General features: G+C 45.3%; 1 protein-coding gene across 5 annotated transcripts in view; it reads left to right on the forward strand.

Annotated features, from left to right (window-relative positions):
- Nucleotides 1-18,488, forward strand: part of MRTFA (myocardin related transcription factor A) — a 198,516-nt gene that overhangs the window by 166,721 nt on the left and 13,307 nt on the right. For all 5 annotated transcript variants that reach the window (XM_025458948.3, XM_049115251.1, XM_049115252.1 and 2 more), the window contains 3 exons: nucleotides 13,277-13,332; nucleotides 15,576-15,651; nucleotides 16,546-16,707. In XM_025458948.3, the coding sequence (XP_025314733.1) occupies nucleotides 13,277-13,332; nucleotides 15,576-15,651; nucleotides 16,546-16,707 (294 nt within the window). The remainder of the gene's footprint in view (nucleotides 1-13,276; nucleotides 13,333-15,575; nucleotides 15,652-16,545; nucleotides 16,708-18,488) is intronic.

An 18,488-nucleotide genomic window follows, 5' to 3' on the forward strand; every position in this document is an offset into this window, starting at 1 on the left:
ATATTTCAGGTGTACAATATAGCTTTTTTTTTTTTAAGATGCAGAAAACCCTGCCTAATTGAGATCATGTTTCTTTAGCCCAGAAATGTGACCCTTTCACTGTAGTTGAATACCAGGTTGACTTGGCATTTGAGAAATACCATTGTAAAATATATGTCCTGGGATTGGAGCTAACCTGATCCTAGATCTGAAGCCCAGAAAAAATTGTGTCAAGCATGTGGCCTTAGGAATCTTCTTTTTTATCTCAGGAGAAGACCAGCTGAGCATGTCACTCCTGTGTGTTATATATATTTCTGATAGGTATCAGTGACCTTTTCTTTCTTCCTGCTGTCGTAGAATGTATTCACTCAGTGGTCAGTGACTAGCATCAAACCTCTTCCTTGGCCAGTTGGTAACAAATCCCAAAATAGGACTCTAGAGTGAGTTGTGTGTTCATGTTCTGAGCATATTCATTGTTGAATCCAACAGGAAGCTCTTTTGAATAGGCCATCAAAAAGTAGGCTTCTTGATACGAGTTCTTACAATTTAATATCTAAAAAATATAGTAGATATTCGGTTTTATGTAGTAATTCTTGAAGTGGGGGCATCTGGGTGGCTTGGTTGGGCATCTTACTCTTGATTTTGGCTCAGGTCATGATCTTAATTAAGGTCATGGGATCGAGCTCTGCATCAAGCTCCAGGCTCAGCACAGAGTCTGCTTGTCCCTCTCCTTCTGCTCCTTCCTCCCCTACTTGTTCTCTCTCTCTCTCTTTCAAATAAATTAATAAAGTCTTTAAAAATAATAATTCTTGAAGTACCTGAGATAGCCAAGGCCCACTCCTTTTCAAGATAATAAATGGAGTGAAGCAATTTATAAAAGTCACTTGTTGAAGCTGCTCACATATTTTACCTGCACAATTACAGACATAAAGAATCAGACTCAAGGATCTGATGATATGGTGATAGTGTCTGATGATGTGATTTTACATTCTCAGCCTAGTGGTATGCGATCCACTAGGTCCAAAGGTGATATGGAGCTTTTAACTACACAGATGACTTAAGCCTATTGATTATGGTGTTTCAGTAAGAGGCAGTAGCTTTTGGGTGTGTGTGTGCCTCACCAGGGTGCATACAGTGGAATGGTAATTGACTGATCCAGAGCATTTGGCTGGACTATGATGGCTGGCATTTATGTCAAACACGATTGGCATATATGTCAAAGGGAAGCTCAGAAGGCCGAGCTCACAATCTTTGACCCCTATTTTAACCTTTTAGAATTAAGTGTACCTTCTGATATTCATGCTATATTAGATTGCATACTGACCTTTTTTCCCCAGTCTTAAGTCTCTTTCACTGTCAAGGTTGTAAGACTCTGGAGCAGCTTGCACTTCTGGGAAGGAAAAGATTCATCATCCTGAGTCTCCACTTTTACATTTATTCTTGGTCATTGGCTTTTCTGCTGGTTTGGGTGGGGGTGACAACCCAGGTGCCAAAACAGGGGTGGTGGCAAGCCTGAGTACCAAAACAGGATGTGGATGAAGCACGTTTTCTGATTGTTAGTTTAGTTTGGATTCTTGCTTGCACCAGAATGTGTGCTCCCTTCCCCATACTCCACCACCCCACCTCTTTCTTTGATTCATATGGACTTAGTTCTGGTTTTCATTGTCATGGCCAGTTCCTGGAACTGTCGTCACAACTCTTTAGTTAATGTCTTTGTTGCAGGGCTATTATTGTAGACATTTTGGTATGACCGCTAAAAACAGTAAGACAAAAAATGGAAGTCAAGCCCAGTTAGCTGTCACCATTTGATTCCACATGCATGTTGTTTCCTGCAGGAGGATGGTACAGAAAAAAAGTTAAAACAGTAACAATGCCTCAGGCTAAACAGAGCCTCTAGCAGCTGGCAAAGCACTTTCACTTTATTTAGTGCTAACAGTCATCAGTGTAGTGGTTTGTGTAATTGCGTTTTATAGATGAGGACACTGAGGCTCCGAGGGGTCATGTGACTTGCCCACTGTCACACCACCACTGAAAGAGACAAAGCCAATTCAGTTTCCTCGCTCCAAAGCCCATACTAATTCCTGAAGGTCACAGTCTAATGGTTCTTAATGACAGGAATTTTATGACGATAGCCTGCTGTACTCCCCTCCTCCCCTGCCCGCCCCGTAGTTTTAGTATTGAAAGTTAAAATAACATCAGATCAGGACCTGTAGTTAGTGAAGTAAGGTGAAAGTTGGTAGTGGGGGTGAGAGTAAACCCTTCATTTTTGAGCCCCCCAGTAAAATTGCTTCCAAGTGGCTGCTCCTGTCTCCTGGCTGTGAGGTTTGAAGGTCAGGGGCATCTTTCCACTTCTGTCATAATAACCCTTAGTTATATCAGAGCTTCTTGATTTCTCTTGTGCCCTTCATACTCCTTAGAAAATCTTATGTTGTCCCTTCGTCCCCAGCTGCCCAGGCGGGTTCCTGGGATTCAGCACAGAGTTACAGGGATTCATAGACACTTTACAGCCATACAGTGTGCTCCAGGTTAAAAGCTCCTGCTCTCCCTGGATACAGAATCCTAAGAGAAATCATCTACCTGAAGGTAGTATAAACCCTTACTCACCAATGACACAGCTGACCCCTGCACTTTCATCACCCAGGTGTGTAAGTGACCTTGTCCCTGATTCCGGCAATCCTCTGGGTTCCTCAGGCCACCCTTTTGTAGCTGCCTTCTGTTGAGTGTGATTACCAGGCTCTAGATACAGTAAGATGTGGAATCCAGCTCAGTTGAACTGAGCACTCACTGGGGTTTGAGGGGAATGGCAAAAAGACCTGATCCTTTGACTTTCAGAAATGCGTGCTTTGCAACCCAAAGCAATGATCCTTAAAGGGGCTCAGGAGATTAAGCGCTACTAATTTCTGGGCACCTACATAGCTAGCAGAGTTGAAATTTTGAACTAAGCTGCTGAGAAAAGTTATTAAGTCTTTACTAGGTATACTTTGTAATCACTTAGCCCCTGGTGGTGGAGAATGAGCAAATAAAAATCCTCTCACCTGCAATGACACTTTCCTCTACATTTTGGACTTAGGGAAACCATGAGTTTTGAAATTTAGTGGCACCTGAATCCTCAAAAAGGTTAATAAAGAATTAAAGTCTTGAAGCACAGGAATCTGCATCCCAGAGAAGAATCTTGCACTCCAGTGATACGCCAATGCAAATGACTCTCCAACTGTGCTCGGAGGAACACTGAACCAAGGGCTGCTGGTATCTTTTCCCTGTTCATTTTCAGTGCTGGTCATTGTTACTGTCTTCTCTCAGGAGTTCTGAGGTAGAAGACAGCCTGTCTGCATGATTCAGGAGATGATTATAAATTTCTAAGATAGTTGAGGCAGATGCTTATGGAATGGCCGGGTATGGACAGCTTATGAGCCCCTGTCTCCAGTGCTGGGGGCCCCATACCTTGTCATCAGTCCATTTGGCCCAGTTAATGAACTGCCTGGAGCTGCCTGACAGACTTCTGTGCTAGCGCCAAGGGATGTGGCCAAAGGCCCCATTAACTTTGGAAGGAGTTTGGCTATATAGTGACTCCCTTTTCTGCTGTGTTGGCCCCTTCAAGAGAGGGCTGGAGGGAAAAGGAAAAGGGAGAATGTGTGTCTCCTTTACATTTTTTGAGGTTATATCTGAAAGTACCTCCTTCTATCCCATTTGCCAATATTAGAGAAAAGGACAAGGTAGCAGCTCTCTCCGGAAGAATAGCCAGGAGAAGAAAGCAAAAATGTGAAAGATCAGATTAAAACCTCTGAGGTTTTTGTTTTTGTTTTTGGTTTTGTAACCGTCACATTTTGGGGGAAAAGAAGAGATTATCTTTTGTGTCCCCCTTCCCTCCTCCTACCTCTGTTATGCTGAAATATACACAAAGAGATCTGAATTTTGGAATCAGAAGAACCAAAGTCTAGTCCCCATTCTGCAGTGGATTAGGATGTGATCTCAGGCAAGTCAGTTCTCCAATATAAATTGTGGAAAATAATCAGCCCCAAGAAGCTCGAGGAAGGTAATTCCAGCACACTGTACTAACATCAGGGAACAACAGGGAAGCCATATGCAGCAACTCTATTTGCATTACTCTTGGGAGCCTTTTTGTCAGTAGCTAGGTTGACAGACATGCTCCTCCTTTTATTTCTTCTCCCCATGTCATTTCCTCTTGTAACACATAAAAACAGAGTGAAGCCCGAAGTCCTACAAGGCTCCTGTGGTTACCCCTCTCTGTATGTCCTGCCACTCCTTGTTCATTCTGCTCTGCCACTCTGGCCTCCTTGACGCCCTCTGTCTGTCACTCAGGCAGGTTCCCACCTACAGCCTTTGTGTCTGCTGCTCTCCTTGCCTGGAAGGTTCTTCCACAGATGGCTACAGGGCTCACTTGCTTCCTCAGAAGGTCTCTGTTCAGATGGCACACTAGAAAGTCTGTTGACCTTCCAGAGAGTGAAATGCTCCTGCCTCCACCAGTCTGTCTTTCAGCTCCAGCTTTTATATTTCTTAATGGTGTATATCACCTCCTACAGTGTTATATGTTCGTTTGTTCAGTGTGTCATTCTTCCATAGTGTAAGCTGCAGAGAAACGGATATCCCAGCACCAAAATGGAATCTGACATATGGGCTCTCAGTAAATATTTAGTGGAGAATGAGTAATTAACTGTTAGCACATCTCAACCTCTTAGAGGACATAAAGCTCTGGACTCCACTTCGTCCCCTTTCACTTCTCCACCTATTGCAGTTAGCATGCCCCACTGGCCTGCTGGCACAGCTCCGAGACCAGCGGCTACTTCCTAAATATCAGTAATCCTATGGAAACTGTGCAGGCCTTACTTTGTCTAACCTACCCACTACTGACCTCTCTCTTCTAATACCTACTGTCTTGTTCTTGAGGCTTACTCCTCCCCCCTCCCCTTTTTTTAGGATTTTGTTTGTTTATTCATGAGAGACATAGGCAGAGGGAGAAGCAGGCTCCCTGCAGAGAGCCTGATGTGACTCAATCCCAGGACCCTGGGATCATGACATGAGCCAAAGGCAGATGCTCACCCACTGAACCACTCCGGTGCCCCGAGGCTTACTCCTGATGTCAGCTTTGCCTCGCCCTCTCCTGCCTCTGAGAGGTTCTCAGGTTCCTTTGCTGGGTGGGCTCTCTTCATCTATAGTGATTAATTTAATCACTTAAATTCTGGGATTCTCTGAAGATTTGGCCTGGGAAGTATTCTCTTCTGTCTCTACATAACCTATCACATTATCTTTATTTATTTTTTTTAAAGATTTATTTACTTATTTATTTATGACAGACATAGAGAGAGAAAGAGGCAGAGACACAGGCAGAGGGAGAAGCAGGCTCCATGCTGGGAGCCCGACGTGGGACTCGATCCCGGGTCTCCAGGATCACGCCCTGGGCCAAAGGCAGGAGCTAAACTGCTGAGCCACCCAGGGATCCCCCACATTATCTTTAGATGACATCACACACACATACAGACACACGTACACACATGTACACACTTGCATATCTCTTAATAGGATGTCTTATGATCAACCTAGTACTCAGCATGCCTAAAACTGAACACAGTCTCCCACCCTGTCCCAAGCTTACTCCTGTATCCCCAGCCTGAGACGTTAATGGCACAACCCTTCATCCAGTCATTCCACTTTATTCTTCTAAATGGTCTCTTGATCACTACTACATGCTCTTATAAAGATGAAGGTCTTACTATTTTGCCATTCTCAGTGTCATAATTGATTTCAAGCAGGGATCATCCATAGATGGTAAGGCAGTGAGGTAAGTGGTGCTTAGGGAACAGGGTTTTCACATGGTCTCAAAATGTTACCCCACTTATTACATAGTTACAAAGGAGGAAGTGCTGCTTTTAAGATGGAGACATCTCCTGTCACCTTTTATTTTATTTATTTATTTTTTAAAAAGATTTTATTTATTTATTCATGAGAGACACAGAGAGAGAGAGGTAGAGACACAGGCAGAGGGAGAAGCAGGCTTCACGCAGGGAGCCCGACGGGGGACTCGATCCTGGGTCCCCAGGATCACACCCTGGGCTGAAGCTGGTGCTAAACCACTGAGCCACCTGGACTGCCCTCCTGTCACCTTTTAAACTTTTAGCACCATCAGTGGTTGAGCAACATGGTATTATGTATCTCTTGATATTAAGAGGCACACATCACCAATGTAGTCTCCTTGCTAAAAGTATTTAACCTAAATCTAATCATGAGGAAACAAATTCAGAATATAGGACATTCTTTCTGCAAGACAGATGGCTTAGATACTTAGGTCAGTGTCACAAAAAAACAAAAAAGGCAAGAGGTAGTATTCTAGATTGTGACTGAAGGTACAGCAACCAAATGTGGTGCATGGTTCTCAATTAAATCTTGGATTGAGGGAGAAAATCTAAAAGACTATAAAGGACATTTTGGGAGGTAACTGAGGAAATTCAAATATGACTGTAAATTATATTATTGAATCAAAGTTAATTTTCTTAGGCGTGATAAAGGTATTTTTTTTCTGTAGGAGAATGTCCTTATTCTCAGGAAACATGCACTAAAGAATTTGAAGATTAAATGTCTTGATTGATATCTGCAACTTTCAACTGATTCTGTAAATAAAAATCGTGTGTGTGCGCACTTGCGTGTATGTGTGAAAGAAAACAAATATGAGTAAAAGATAACTGGTGGATCTAGGTCAGGGTTATAGGACTGTACATTATTTGTTCTTTCAGTGTATCTGTAGGTTTAATAGATTCAGAATTAAAAGGGGATGCAGGGAAGAGGGAGCATGTACGTAGAGACATGGGAGGTGAAATGATATGTGCCAATTACCAGCTTTGTTTCAGCTCATTTTATTTTTTCATATAAAACATCAAGTTAGAAGTACCCCACTTCCCCTCCATGCAGTCTGTTTATGTCACTCACTTGGTTAATGTGGTGGCTTCACATGGATCTCCGGATATAATTCTTAATAGCACTTGAAAAATATTGTGCCACTTTCTGCTGGCACCCTTGGTTTCTGATGAGAGATTTGCTGTCATTTTGTTTTCCTTCTGGCTGCTTTCATGTTTTTTCTTTGATTTTCAAAAGTTTAATTGTGATGTATCCTGATATGAATTTCTTTGGGTTTATCTTGTTTGGGATTTGCTTAGCTTTCGAATCTGTAGACTTAGGTCTCTTGTCAAATTTGGGAAGTTTTCAGCCACTTATTTTTTAAGTACTTTTTCAACTCACCTCTTTTCTTCTTCATCCAGGGCTTAGATGACATGATGTTAGTTAGATTTTTTTTGTGGGTAGGGGTGACCTTGTTATCACTGGGCCAATGTGGAAGTCCTGACTCTTCACCAGCCCTCCCCTGACATCAGCAGGGCAGGGAGGGGTGTCTTACTTCTCCTAGGTGGAGGTGTAAGTCCAGGTTCCCTGTTTGGTCTCCACTTATTCATTGGGTTGTGGGGGAGGGTATTTATTACTGACTTGAAAGCCCTACATGGCCTTCTTTGACACTTCTGGGCAGGGGTATTGGAGAGCTGTATTATAATAGCTTTGCAAGGATGGGGAGTCTAGGCCCCCCGGGGTTGGGGGGAGTGGGCCACTGTTTGTTGTAGTGTCTGTCTGGAATAGAACGATTATTGTCTAAAAGTTTTCTGTTTGGCTAGGTTGCCCTTTTTCTGGTCCTTTGGCTTGTGAGGGTAGATTTTGTTGGGGATTCTTTTGTCTGCCTGCATTGGCATTTCCAGATTGTTGGCTTCTTCAGCTCCAAGTGTGGAATATATGAGATAAAGAGGAAACTCAGGGAACTCACCACTGTGAGTACTTCAGGTCTCAGGGCTCCTAGCCAGTTTGCCTTTTTTCTCTTCATCTTTCAGAAGCTACTTATGTTTGTTTGTTTGCTTGTTTGTTTATTATTATTTTTATTAAGTAAACTCTACCCCCAATGTGGGGCTTGAACTCACAACCCTGAGATCAAGAGTCGCATGCTCCTTCAACTGAGCCAGCCAGGCACGACAGGAGGAATAGAGAACAGTTTATCTGCTTCATCTTCTCAGATGCAGAAGTCCTAGTAGTACATGAAGGGTCTTCATGGGCTGGCCTCTGCCTCCCCTCTAGCCTCATTGTCCCTGCATGACCTCCTCCTTGGACCTACCATATCAAACTACTTATAGCCCCCTGAACTTGTTGTACTCCTTCATACCTTCTTGCTCCTGCTCTTCCTTAGCCTCAGATGACCTCCCCACTGCTTTTCTTGTCTGTGATGTTTCTGTTTTGTCCATTTGGGTTTTCTTTGTGAAATCTACCTGGATAGTTGATATACTGTTTCCTGGGGCTGAATTTTGCCTCTTCTGTCCTATGTCATACTTTAAATTACCTCTATAATTGTACTTCCATCTTATATTGTAATTATTTGTCTTTTTCTCTAACCAGACCATGAACGGACTTTGAGGCCTGGGACTCTATTCTGTATATTCTTTTCCTCAGTGACTATCATAATAGTTACTTAAGAATTGTTTATTGGATAGATGGCTGGCTGGCTATATTTCTAATTTCCCACCTGGGTTATTAAGTGTGTTTATCCCCTCCTCCCTCAAACCCCCACCTATGTATCCACTGCGTATATGCCTGCTGCTTCTGCAGTGGAAAAAGAAACCCAGCAGGCTTGCCTGAAAACAGCTCTTCTCCGACTGTGGCACCCCATTGACTCCTGTTAGCTGTACTGTGTGTTCATAGCCTTTGAGTTCCTCTGAGTATAGACTTGGTGGTGAGCTTCTGGAAAAGTATCTTATTGAAGATGGGAACCATCATTTTTATTATGTCCGCACCTAATAAAGCAACATTCCGACCCAGACACTTAATAAATATTCCTAATGATATGAGGAAATGAGTTTTGATGGCTAATTGCTGTCATTCATTCCTTGCTGAGATGCATTTCCAGAAGTATTTTGTGAATCCCGAAAGACTTCCACTTGCCTACATATTTAAGTAAATCTGGGGCTGGTTTAACATCCCAAATTAATGCTATAGGTTAGTTTTTAAGGGTCCTTACAGTTACTTTCTAGTGCTAAATGAAATCATGACCTCTTGATCCCTGTGTTCCTACATTGTTGGCCACAAAGCTCAGTAGACACACTGAGCATAGCATTGAACTCTCCTTTGGAAGCTGATGGCAGTATATATTTTTTAAGAATTAAAACCATTTTTCTCTTTTTAGTTCACAAGGAGCTCATTTAATTAAGGCAGCAAACATGTAAGGGAAGAAAGAAAATGGGTATTGGGGAGAGCGAACAGAATATAAATTGGTGGTTACAGCCAACAAGGGGCGAGACCCACATCTAGAACTGAAACTGTGATTAAGAACGTCACACCTCTTAGCCACTTCTGTTCATTTGATTTCCGTGAGGAGCTTAGTTATTTTTCCTTTCGGTGTGCTGCACACTTCCCTTTGTGCACACAAAGCAGTCCAAGTGTTCCAGTGGAATCAGCTTCCAGAGGGCGAGAGTAAAGGGTCAAGAGCTGCCCTCCCATCCTAAACATGGATATGCTTACAAACAGCATGCACAGATCTTGGGTGTGCATCGGTATTAGGGGCTTCTCTCTCTCAAAGACTGCCTTCTAGGAGTTCCTAGGGAAATGAAATTTCTGAGTAACATCATGGCTCTTGTGGGAAAGCCATTAAGATAGTAAGGAGCAAAAAAAAAAAAAAAAAAAAAAGATAGTAAGGAGCAGGGCAATGGAGGTCCAAGATGAATGTAGCCCTCCTCATCGGACACACATTTATGGGTTAGCTTTGAGTCTTTTAGGGTTTTTCCACAGCAGCAGCCTAAACTTTAAAAACTATTTTATGCTTTGTTGCATTTGCTTGTGAAGCCTGAGGTGATTTGGACTACACACTGCATCTCGCTCAACAAGGAAGCCCAGGGCTTACCTTTATCGCTCCTGCATCTCTTTCAGTAGGTTCTCCTCCACTGCTATGGCTTACAGCACAGCTGGCTGGCTGTACGTTGGAATGCTGTCTGTACCCCAAGCCCCAGCGCACTGACGGTCCTGGCTGCCCCAACTCCAGTTTCTCCCCACAGAAGCCCGAGGAGCACCTAACAGGAGGGCCATTGGAAATAGCTATAGAAGTTGCTGAACTTGTGCTTGGAGAGCTTGGTTAGCAGTGGGACAGTAGCACAGCGAGGGGGCTATTCACGGTCTGGGAGAAACCATCCCCTTTGTTAGAAGGTTGAGAGCAGAGAAGAGAGGGGAGACAGAACTTGCCCTAAACTGAGGCCTGCCACTCTATGATAGTGAGCTTTCAGGTTACTGCGGTGTTAGCTTCACCACATATTAAATTAGAAGAAGGGTCCCCATGTGGTGGGTTGGTAAGAGGATTCAGTGCAATTGTAATGTTGTTATAAAATGAAATCGTCTTGGGAATTGGTAATTACTGTCTTAAATTCTTTTCTTGGTCCTCATTTCTGGTTCTCTTGATCAGGCCTTGAGATCTGATGGGTTCCTCCGATCTCTTATTCCCCTCCTGCTTGTTTCCTAGTGTCGGTGCTAAAGCTGCGCCCCACGGTGAGCCCCGGATTTCAAACCACAGCTTTCTGTGCCTGCGGTCACTTTGAACCCCTCCTCACACGTCTTGTGCTCAGTGCTGTGGTTGAGCTGACCTTTCCAGTTGCCTACACCCAGCCCTCTGTCCAAGCAGTATATGTAATTGCATTGCCTACCCATTCACTAGGGACATCCCTCTCTGCTTTTTGAAGAAGTTAAGAAATCAACCCAGAGGAATGGGAAGAAGGTCTGACTTGAGGGTGAGATAGAGTGAGGTTGTAATCTTAACTCTGCCACTTGTTGGCCTTTCCTGCCCTCTTGAGCCTGTCTTTATCTGTAAATTGGAGTATTACCTACCACATGGGATCATTAGAAATAATAAATCAGATAATATGTTTAAAATATCTGGAACAGTGCCAGTCACATAAGTAGGCACTCCATAAATATTAATCTCTTCCTTACCAAACAGGAAGTCATCTATGCGACAGTCAGTTCTCTTTCCTCTTCACCCGTTAGTGCTGCATCATCCTTGATAGACTCCCCTTCCATCTAGGAATTTTGTGCTTTGCAAGTTGTTTTTCCAAAAATTGGATTTGTGCATTACCCCTTAGGATAGCCGATAAAGATTGTTGAGGCAGCCAACGAGCCCAGGTTTTAGATAGATCATCTGTGACTGTGGTACCAAAACTAGCAGACATGTGTGGGAATCGAACCCATGATTCAGCTACGCCACTGCATTTGGTGACAACAGCACTTCAAGGTCGTCTGTGTGTGCACCACTTGCTTCAGAGCCTTCCACTTCCATTTGACTCTCACAAGAGTCCTGAGAGGCAGGCAGATTCTCACTCTACAGAAGAAGAAAATGAGACCCAGAAAGCAATCCCCTGTGTCACACTAGTAGTGATCGGTTGAACCCAGGTAAAGACCACAAATGCTTTGATTTTTCTATCCAGGACTTCTGTGAAGTTTTGAACCCAGATGAGAACCAAAATTCTGGCCATTCAGGTGAAAGTTTAGAAAGTTTAGAGTTCCACCACAGAACCCTCCACTTTCCTGGCACTAGTGTACACCTTGTGTGTCCATTTCTTACAGAATATTCATTGATTCATTGAATGAATTACATGCTGGGTACTGTAGGCAGTAGGGGGATGCTCAGAAACAAAGGAAAGTCATGCCCTGCTGGAGCATGTCCTAATGGTGGGAGGCTGACAGCCAGTTGGAAACAGTGTCTGCTGGTGGTGAGTGCTAGGCCTAGGAGTGAGGCAGAAAGGAAGCTGGAGGGGGGGGGGCGGGGCAGACACTGTGAGTTTTTGCTTTGATTCTTTGTACTCACTGTCTCATCCGTGTGATAAGCTCTCAGAGTGATCCATCACAGCCGTGTATTCCCAGATTCTGGGATATCAGGGCTTTGGGAGACTGGTTCTGGAGTTGAACCAGCTTTACCCAGGAGAGGCAGATGCAGGAGCTGTCCACTTACCACTAAATTGCCCGAGACCTCCCCAGCTGAGAGCTGGGCTAGCCTGCACAGTGCCGGGATTGCTCTGGTAGGTGGGGAGGAAGGCTGTGCTGGTTCTTCTTAGAGATTATTTGTTAAATCTAGGGCTCCCCCTGCTGTTAGAAGATGGGGTGGGCTCTCAAAGGATCTTTTTAAATGATCCATTTTTATGAAATGTTTGTTTTTTAAATAAGTACTGCTGGGACATTTAGATCTTTCTTCTGGGACTGTTGTTGCTGAGACCCAGCCCCCAGGAGCGGGATGGGAGAGGAAGCAAAAAAGCCCAGGCAGGATAAGGTCATATCTGTGCTCTCGCTACTTTTAGCTTCTGCCCTGTGCTCCTACTACAGCCAGCAGCCTAGCAAAAGTTATCTCCACACACAGTTTCACAGCTGTTCTGAAATTCAGGGCAGCAGAAGTGAAACTGACCTTGTCTTGTAAATTTCTCTTATTGCTGTTGTTCCTTACTTGTTGGGAGTCAAGCCTTTCCCCCTCTCACCCTCATGGTTTCCCAACTCCTCCTTTGTCTTTATAGACAAGTGTTTGACAAAAAAAACTGTCTTCATTGTGCCACATCTGAGGAGATTTGGTTCTGGTTTGGTCATCTGCTGAGTGGAGATCTGTGGTCTGTGTAGTGGATTTCAGGGGCGGCAATGAGCCCTTCTGTCAGCTGCTGGTGGTGTGCCCCCGGCCAGCCATACAATCACCATGAAGTTCTTTTAGTCCTCAGAGATGAAATTCAAGGTGGTTTTAGCAGTGCTATATCAGCTCAAGTGAAGAAGGAAATGGCACCTATGCAGACATATGTCTTTAAGTTACATTCCATTCCAGTGGCTTAGTAGGTTAGGCGTCTGCCTTCAGTGATGATCCTGGGGTCCTGGGACTGAGCCCCGCTTTGGGCTCCCACTCCTCCCTGCTCATGCCCTCTCCTGCTCTATCTCTGTCTCTGTCTCTCTCTCTCAAATGAAGAAATAAAATCTTTTTTTAAAAAAGTTCTATTGTTTGTGCACTTTATAGAGCCAAGCTTAGACAGTGACTGTTCACATTAGGAAAAAAGTAACCACAACTATTTTAATGGGATAGCTGAACCATAAAGATACGTGCTTACTCAGGTGCCGTGTTCTTCACTTCCACTGATTAATATTGCTAAAATTAACTTGAATAAAAATGCCTTGTCCACTGTAAATTGTAGTTGTACACATGATGCTTCATAAAAGTAATTCTTTTGTGATTTCATTTTTTTTTTCCCAACAGCTTTGAAAAGTCCAGCTGCATTTCATGAACAGAGAAGGAGCTTGGAGCGGGCCAGGGTAAGGCTTTTCTTCCCCGAGGGCCTCCAGAGCCCAATGTATTGCTGGTGTATTCCTTCCAGGGTAGTGGAAGGGGCTAGCCCTGGGGCCAACCCACACCTCGGTTCCAGAAACAAAGCGCTGCCTTTTTCTGTTCCGTCCCTACCCTAGCCGTCTTGCAGCATGATGTGAAATGTGATCAGAGTTTCTCCTTTACTGCATTTAAGAGTATGTGATGATCAGCAGTCCTCTCCTCTGTTGCTTTGGAGATCGCTGGTATTTTCTCATCTTTGATTCCATTTAACCTTTGGTAGATGTTAGGACACAGACACCAGCCATGGAAAAGCTTGCTGAGGGCTGGTTTTCCAAGTCCATGGCTGCACTGCCCAGGTTTCTCCAGGATGAGCATTCCGAAGGGCAGGAAGCCTCACCAGTCTCCATGTGCCGTGAGTGGCCAGTGTCCACTCGAGGCTATGGATGCAGAAGCTGGGCCCCCAGTTCGTGCTACAGCACCTGGCCTGCTGCCTCGTCCCCCCTTGGTTTCAGTTCCCTCAGGGGCCTCAGGGGGATATTCTGCTGCCCAGTGTGGGCAGATATGAGGAAGTCTCCAGAACGTGCTTCCCCTCCGCCCCCTTTACTTTTTTCTTTCACATAAAAGACAAGGAAAGGGAACCTCCCCAGTAGAGGACCATATAGGGCGAGGCTCCTTAAGACACATACAGCTCTTTTAGAGACTGAAATATTTACCTCTAAGACTTTTTACCATCTTTCTTATTTTATTTTTAAAAAATTTCTAAGGAAAATTATGATCAATTCTTAGAGTGAGTGGGAAGAATGAGATCATGGACACCAGAACCCAAAGCAGTAACAAAGTACACTGTTGTAGTTCCTGGGAAGAGTGGGGAAGACAACGGGGCAGGGGTGGCGTTGCCCGGGTGCCCAACCCAGTTGTAAGACTTGGTGCTATTACCTGTACTGCTTCTCAAGTAGGCAAGGAGCTAATTGGAGCTAATTAGAACTGTGGTTACTAGTACTTCCATATGCAGAGTGACATTATCTTGTTTATCCTTACCTCAACTTTTGTGAGATAGGTGTTCTTCTCTTCATTTCTTAGATGCAGCCAAGAGAGGTTAATTAAGATGTCCAGCTAGTAAGTGGCAAAGCTAGGACACAGACCTTGGTTGTATTTCCTTAAGTAGCACTGCATTCTAGCTTGTCCTTCACCACCGTTCAGAATGGCAGGTGGCTTAGAAAATATGCTTTGCTCTGTTGCCCATGAAGTCTTGTTGTGTCTGACACACCTGTTCTACCATCTTCTATAGCAGCCACGGCAGGACCCTTGCCCTCTGTAGATGGGGCAGAGTGATAGAGCCATCTCCTGGAGAGCTCCGTGCTACCCCAGGGCTGGTGCAGAGCTACCCAGTCAGCACCGAGGCAGTTGGCGAGCACCAGGGCTTTCCTTTCCCACATGCGGTGTGCTCTGGTTTTTTCTACTAGAGTTTTCTTCTAGAGTTGTCTACTCTACTCTGGTCTTCCTTGTCCTATCCTGTCCTGTGCTGGTTTTGACCTACCAATGGTCTCAACCTGTTGTTTGAAAAGTTCTGGTGCATGGGTTAAGAGCACAGACTCTTGGGCCACCTGGGCATTTATAAGACAAGAGCCAGGCAGGGGGCTGGCGTTGAAACTGGTGAGTGGTTTAGTTCACCTGGAGTCTCAGAAATGCAGAAACGAGGGCATTGGACCTGAAGGAACTACAGCTATGACACCATGTATCAGAATTAGTATTCCTCTTGGCAGCCATTCATACTGAATGGAAAATGCTCATGAGATCATACAGTGTTCCAGTTTTTGAACAAGATATAAAATTATATTCACTATGATTACAACTCTGCAAAATTAGACTCTTCTGTGTGGAAGAATGATTAGAAATATCCCAAAATACAGTGGGTGATTAAAATTTTTTATTATTATTTTACTTTGTGATTTTTCTAAGTTTTGTTTGTTGAACACGTATTACTTTTATGATAGTACAAGTAATTTTTAAGAAATATATTAGTAGTTCAGCCTCAGAGAGACAAATAATCTTGACTGATGGTGGGGGGGTTGCCCTAGGCAGGTGCGTTGGAAGTAGATGCAGCCCCCCAGACCTCCACTAGCCTCAGAATCCTGCAGGCTCCAGGCTGAGATGTCAGGGTGGGGGCTACAAAGATTCCATAACTTGTGTCCTGGATTTGAGATCCTCTTGGTGTGTTTTTTTTCTGTAGACAGAGGACTATCTGAAACGGAAGATTCGTTCCCGGCCGGAGAGATCGGAACTGGTCAGGATGCATATTTTGGAAGGTGTGTTATAGTTTGGAAATGGTTCCTCCCCTTGCCCTCACTGTTTCTACTGTGCATTACCCACATTTCTTCTTCCCTCTTTCTTATCACTCCCATTTCTGTTGACAGTGGGTAAGTCAAGCCTTAGCACAGCAAAACAGCAGCCCTGTGATAGCCACCTTGGTTCTGGGAATTCCCAAAGCAGCACAACCCCATTCTCTCTGGTTGGCTTGTCCTCTTCTCCTCTGGCCATCTGGTGGCCCCAGATCTTGTCATCCCTTGGTATGAAAGTCCTTTTTCCAGAATTTTCTAAAAGTGCAGTTATTTTCTATTTTCATTCACTGTTCATTCCCATATTCATTCAGCATTCATGTGAGCACCTGTGACACGCAAGTAAGCTCATCATAGATGTGCTCCACCTGACCCCCGCACACCCTTCTGTCCACATTCTACCAAAGGGATGGTTTTGGCTGCTGAAAGCAGTGTGAATCTCTCTACATTTTGTTGTTGTTTTTAGTTTTGAGTCACCTTTGAGCCAGGAAGAGAACTTCCTCAGTCTGAGCCCCGCATCATATAGACAGAGACACCGAGACCCAGAGCAGGGGCTGAATTGCCTTCATAACCCAGAAAGCTTGAGGGAGGGCAGGGCATGCTCCATTGTCTACTACACTTTCCACTCTGTAGCTCCCTGTGTTTGGTGACCTTTGCTTGACGGGCCCACACTCTGCAGTCAGGGGCTCCTTCTTATGTCCTGTAGAACTTAAGGCTGGGTCACTCTTCTCTGCCTGGGATACTCTCTGCATCCTGATGGCTTCTGCTCCTTCCTCAGAGGGAAGGAGAGCTGCACTGTAGTTCCCAGGGTAGAGCTAGGTCCATTCCTACATCCTCCTGCACTCCATTCTCTCCCACGGGCAGAGACCTCGGCTGAGCCTTCCCTCCAGGCCAAGCAGCTGAAGCTGAAGAGAGCCAGACTGGCCGATGACCTCAATGAGAAGATTGCACAGAGGCCAGGCCCCATGGAGCTGGTTGAGAAGAACATTCTACCTGTGGAGTCCAGCTTGAAAGAAGCTATCATTGGTGAGGAGGGCCAGGCACCCTGTGTGGCCACAGCAGGCCAAATGCAGAAGGAAGGGGCTCTAGTCTTCTTGCTGCTTAACTTCCTGCTTTGACTTGGGGAACTGAGGTGCAGAGGGTGAGAGCCTGAGAAACAGGTTGTGTTAGCTTGGGACCGTGCCATTGGCCTCCGGGATCATGTCAGAATAACTGACTATATAACAGAAGGGCCTCTGTCCACTGTCTTCTCTGTATACTCAGAGGCTTGTTCCTCTCTCACGGGGTAGCTAGATGTTGGGATTAGTGTATGTGAACCTATCGAGGTGCCAAGAATTAGAAGTCTCTTCCTTACTGTTTATTAGTGAAATCTCTTCTTGGAGCCTGGCACTTTGCACAGATACTTAACAAATATTGATCGATCAGAGGTGTGCTAGGTGCTAGGACCATAGCCCTACAAAGCAGAGCAAGACCCTCGCCCTTATCGAGCTCACACCTCGGGACAGATACAGGCAGGTAAACAGCAGCAAGGCAAAGGCGAAAATTGTGCCAGAGGGAGCACCAGCTGCTTTGGGCACATGGAGGAGGGTCCCCAGCCCAGTCCTGATGGGGGGTGTTGTTGGGAGAGATGATGTTGAGGCTGCAGGAGGAGTAAGAATTAAAGTACTCATGGGGAGATAGGCACTGCAGGCTCCTGGAGGGGGAGAACAGCAGCCTGGGCGTGGAGCTAGAAGAGGGGATGTTGGGACAGGAGGTTGGAGGTGGGGAGAGTCCTGGACGTGCCAGGACCTTGTGTTCCATGGGCAGGTGTTTGGACATGATTCCTTTAGACTTTGGTAATTGGCAGCAAGAGGACGTGTCTTCTCGGCTACAGTGGACCTAAGACCTGGTTCCATACAAGGCTGTGCCTTCCTGCCCCTGGAAGATAGCCATTCTCTCAGGGGAGGAGGCTCAACTGCTCCCTCTATTAGAAGGAGTTAGATCTTCTGGGCCGGTCACCAGGGCGAACCACGGACTCAGAGCAGGCCAAGTTGGGCCATGAGGCCTGGGTCCAGGAGACTTTGGCTTTCCAAGGCCTCTGCGCTATGGACAGTGGTTTGACAGCATAAGAGGCAGCCAGCGTGCTCTTAACAGCCCCTTTGTCATTTGGTGCCAGCAGCCCTCTTAGTTCACTATTCTGCCCTGGCATTCAGCCCCCCTCAGCTCAGTGTTCTGCGGCCCGATCCTCACCAGGTTCCACAGCAGCCCCTGATTTCAGGCCTATGTTTAGGCCAGGGACAGTTCTGGACTCTCCTGCCAGCCAAAATGCAAGAGTCAGCCTTGTGCTAGGCCCTTTGTGAAGTCCTGCAGCTTACAAAGATGAACAAAATATGACACTGTCCCCAAGGAATGACTGAAGAATGAGAGAAGACTGACTATGAACAGGCAATTTCTGAGTCTGGCTCCTGATCAGATGCCAGTGCTGTACAGTGAGAAGGACATGTCCTTCTGTACCTTCCCCATTTGACAAAGGTGGTCCCCAAATGTGTCATGCTGTCTGCCTCCCCAAGGACATTCCAGGCAGAGGGGACCACTTGGGCAGTGGCTTGGAGGTGTGGCAGAGCAAAGCTTGTTTGAGGACAGGGAGAAGCCTAGTTTGGTAAGCAGGTAATGACCATTAGTGACCTGAGAGAAAGGAGCATTTGCCAGCAAAAGCCAGATCATGCGGGTTGGGGAACGAGTAGGTGGGAAGGAAGTATTGACAGCAAGTGCAGGCCATTTGTTCAAGAAGTGAGTGGAGAAGAAAGAGGGAGGTAGTGGACTGTGAG

The sequence above is a fragment of the Canis lupus genome, chromosome 10 (assembly GCF_003254725.2).
Source record: "Canis lupus dingo isolate Sandy chromosome 10, ASM325472v2, whole genome shotgun sequence".
Taxonomy (NCBI): domain Eukaryota; kingdom Metazoa; phylum Chordata; class Mammalia; order Carnivora; family Canidae; genus Canis; species Canis lupus.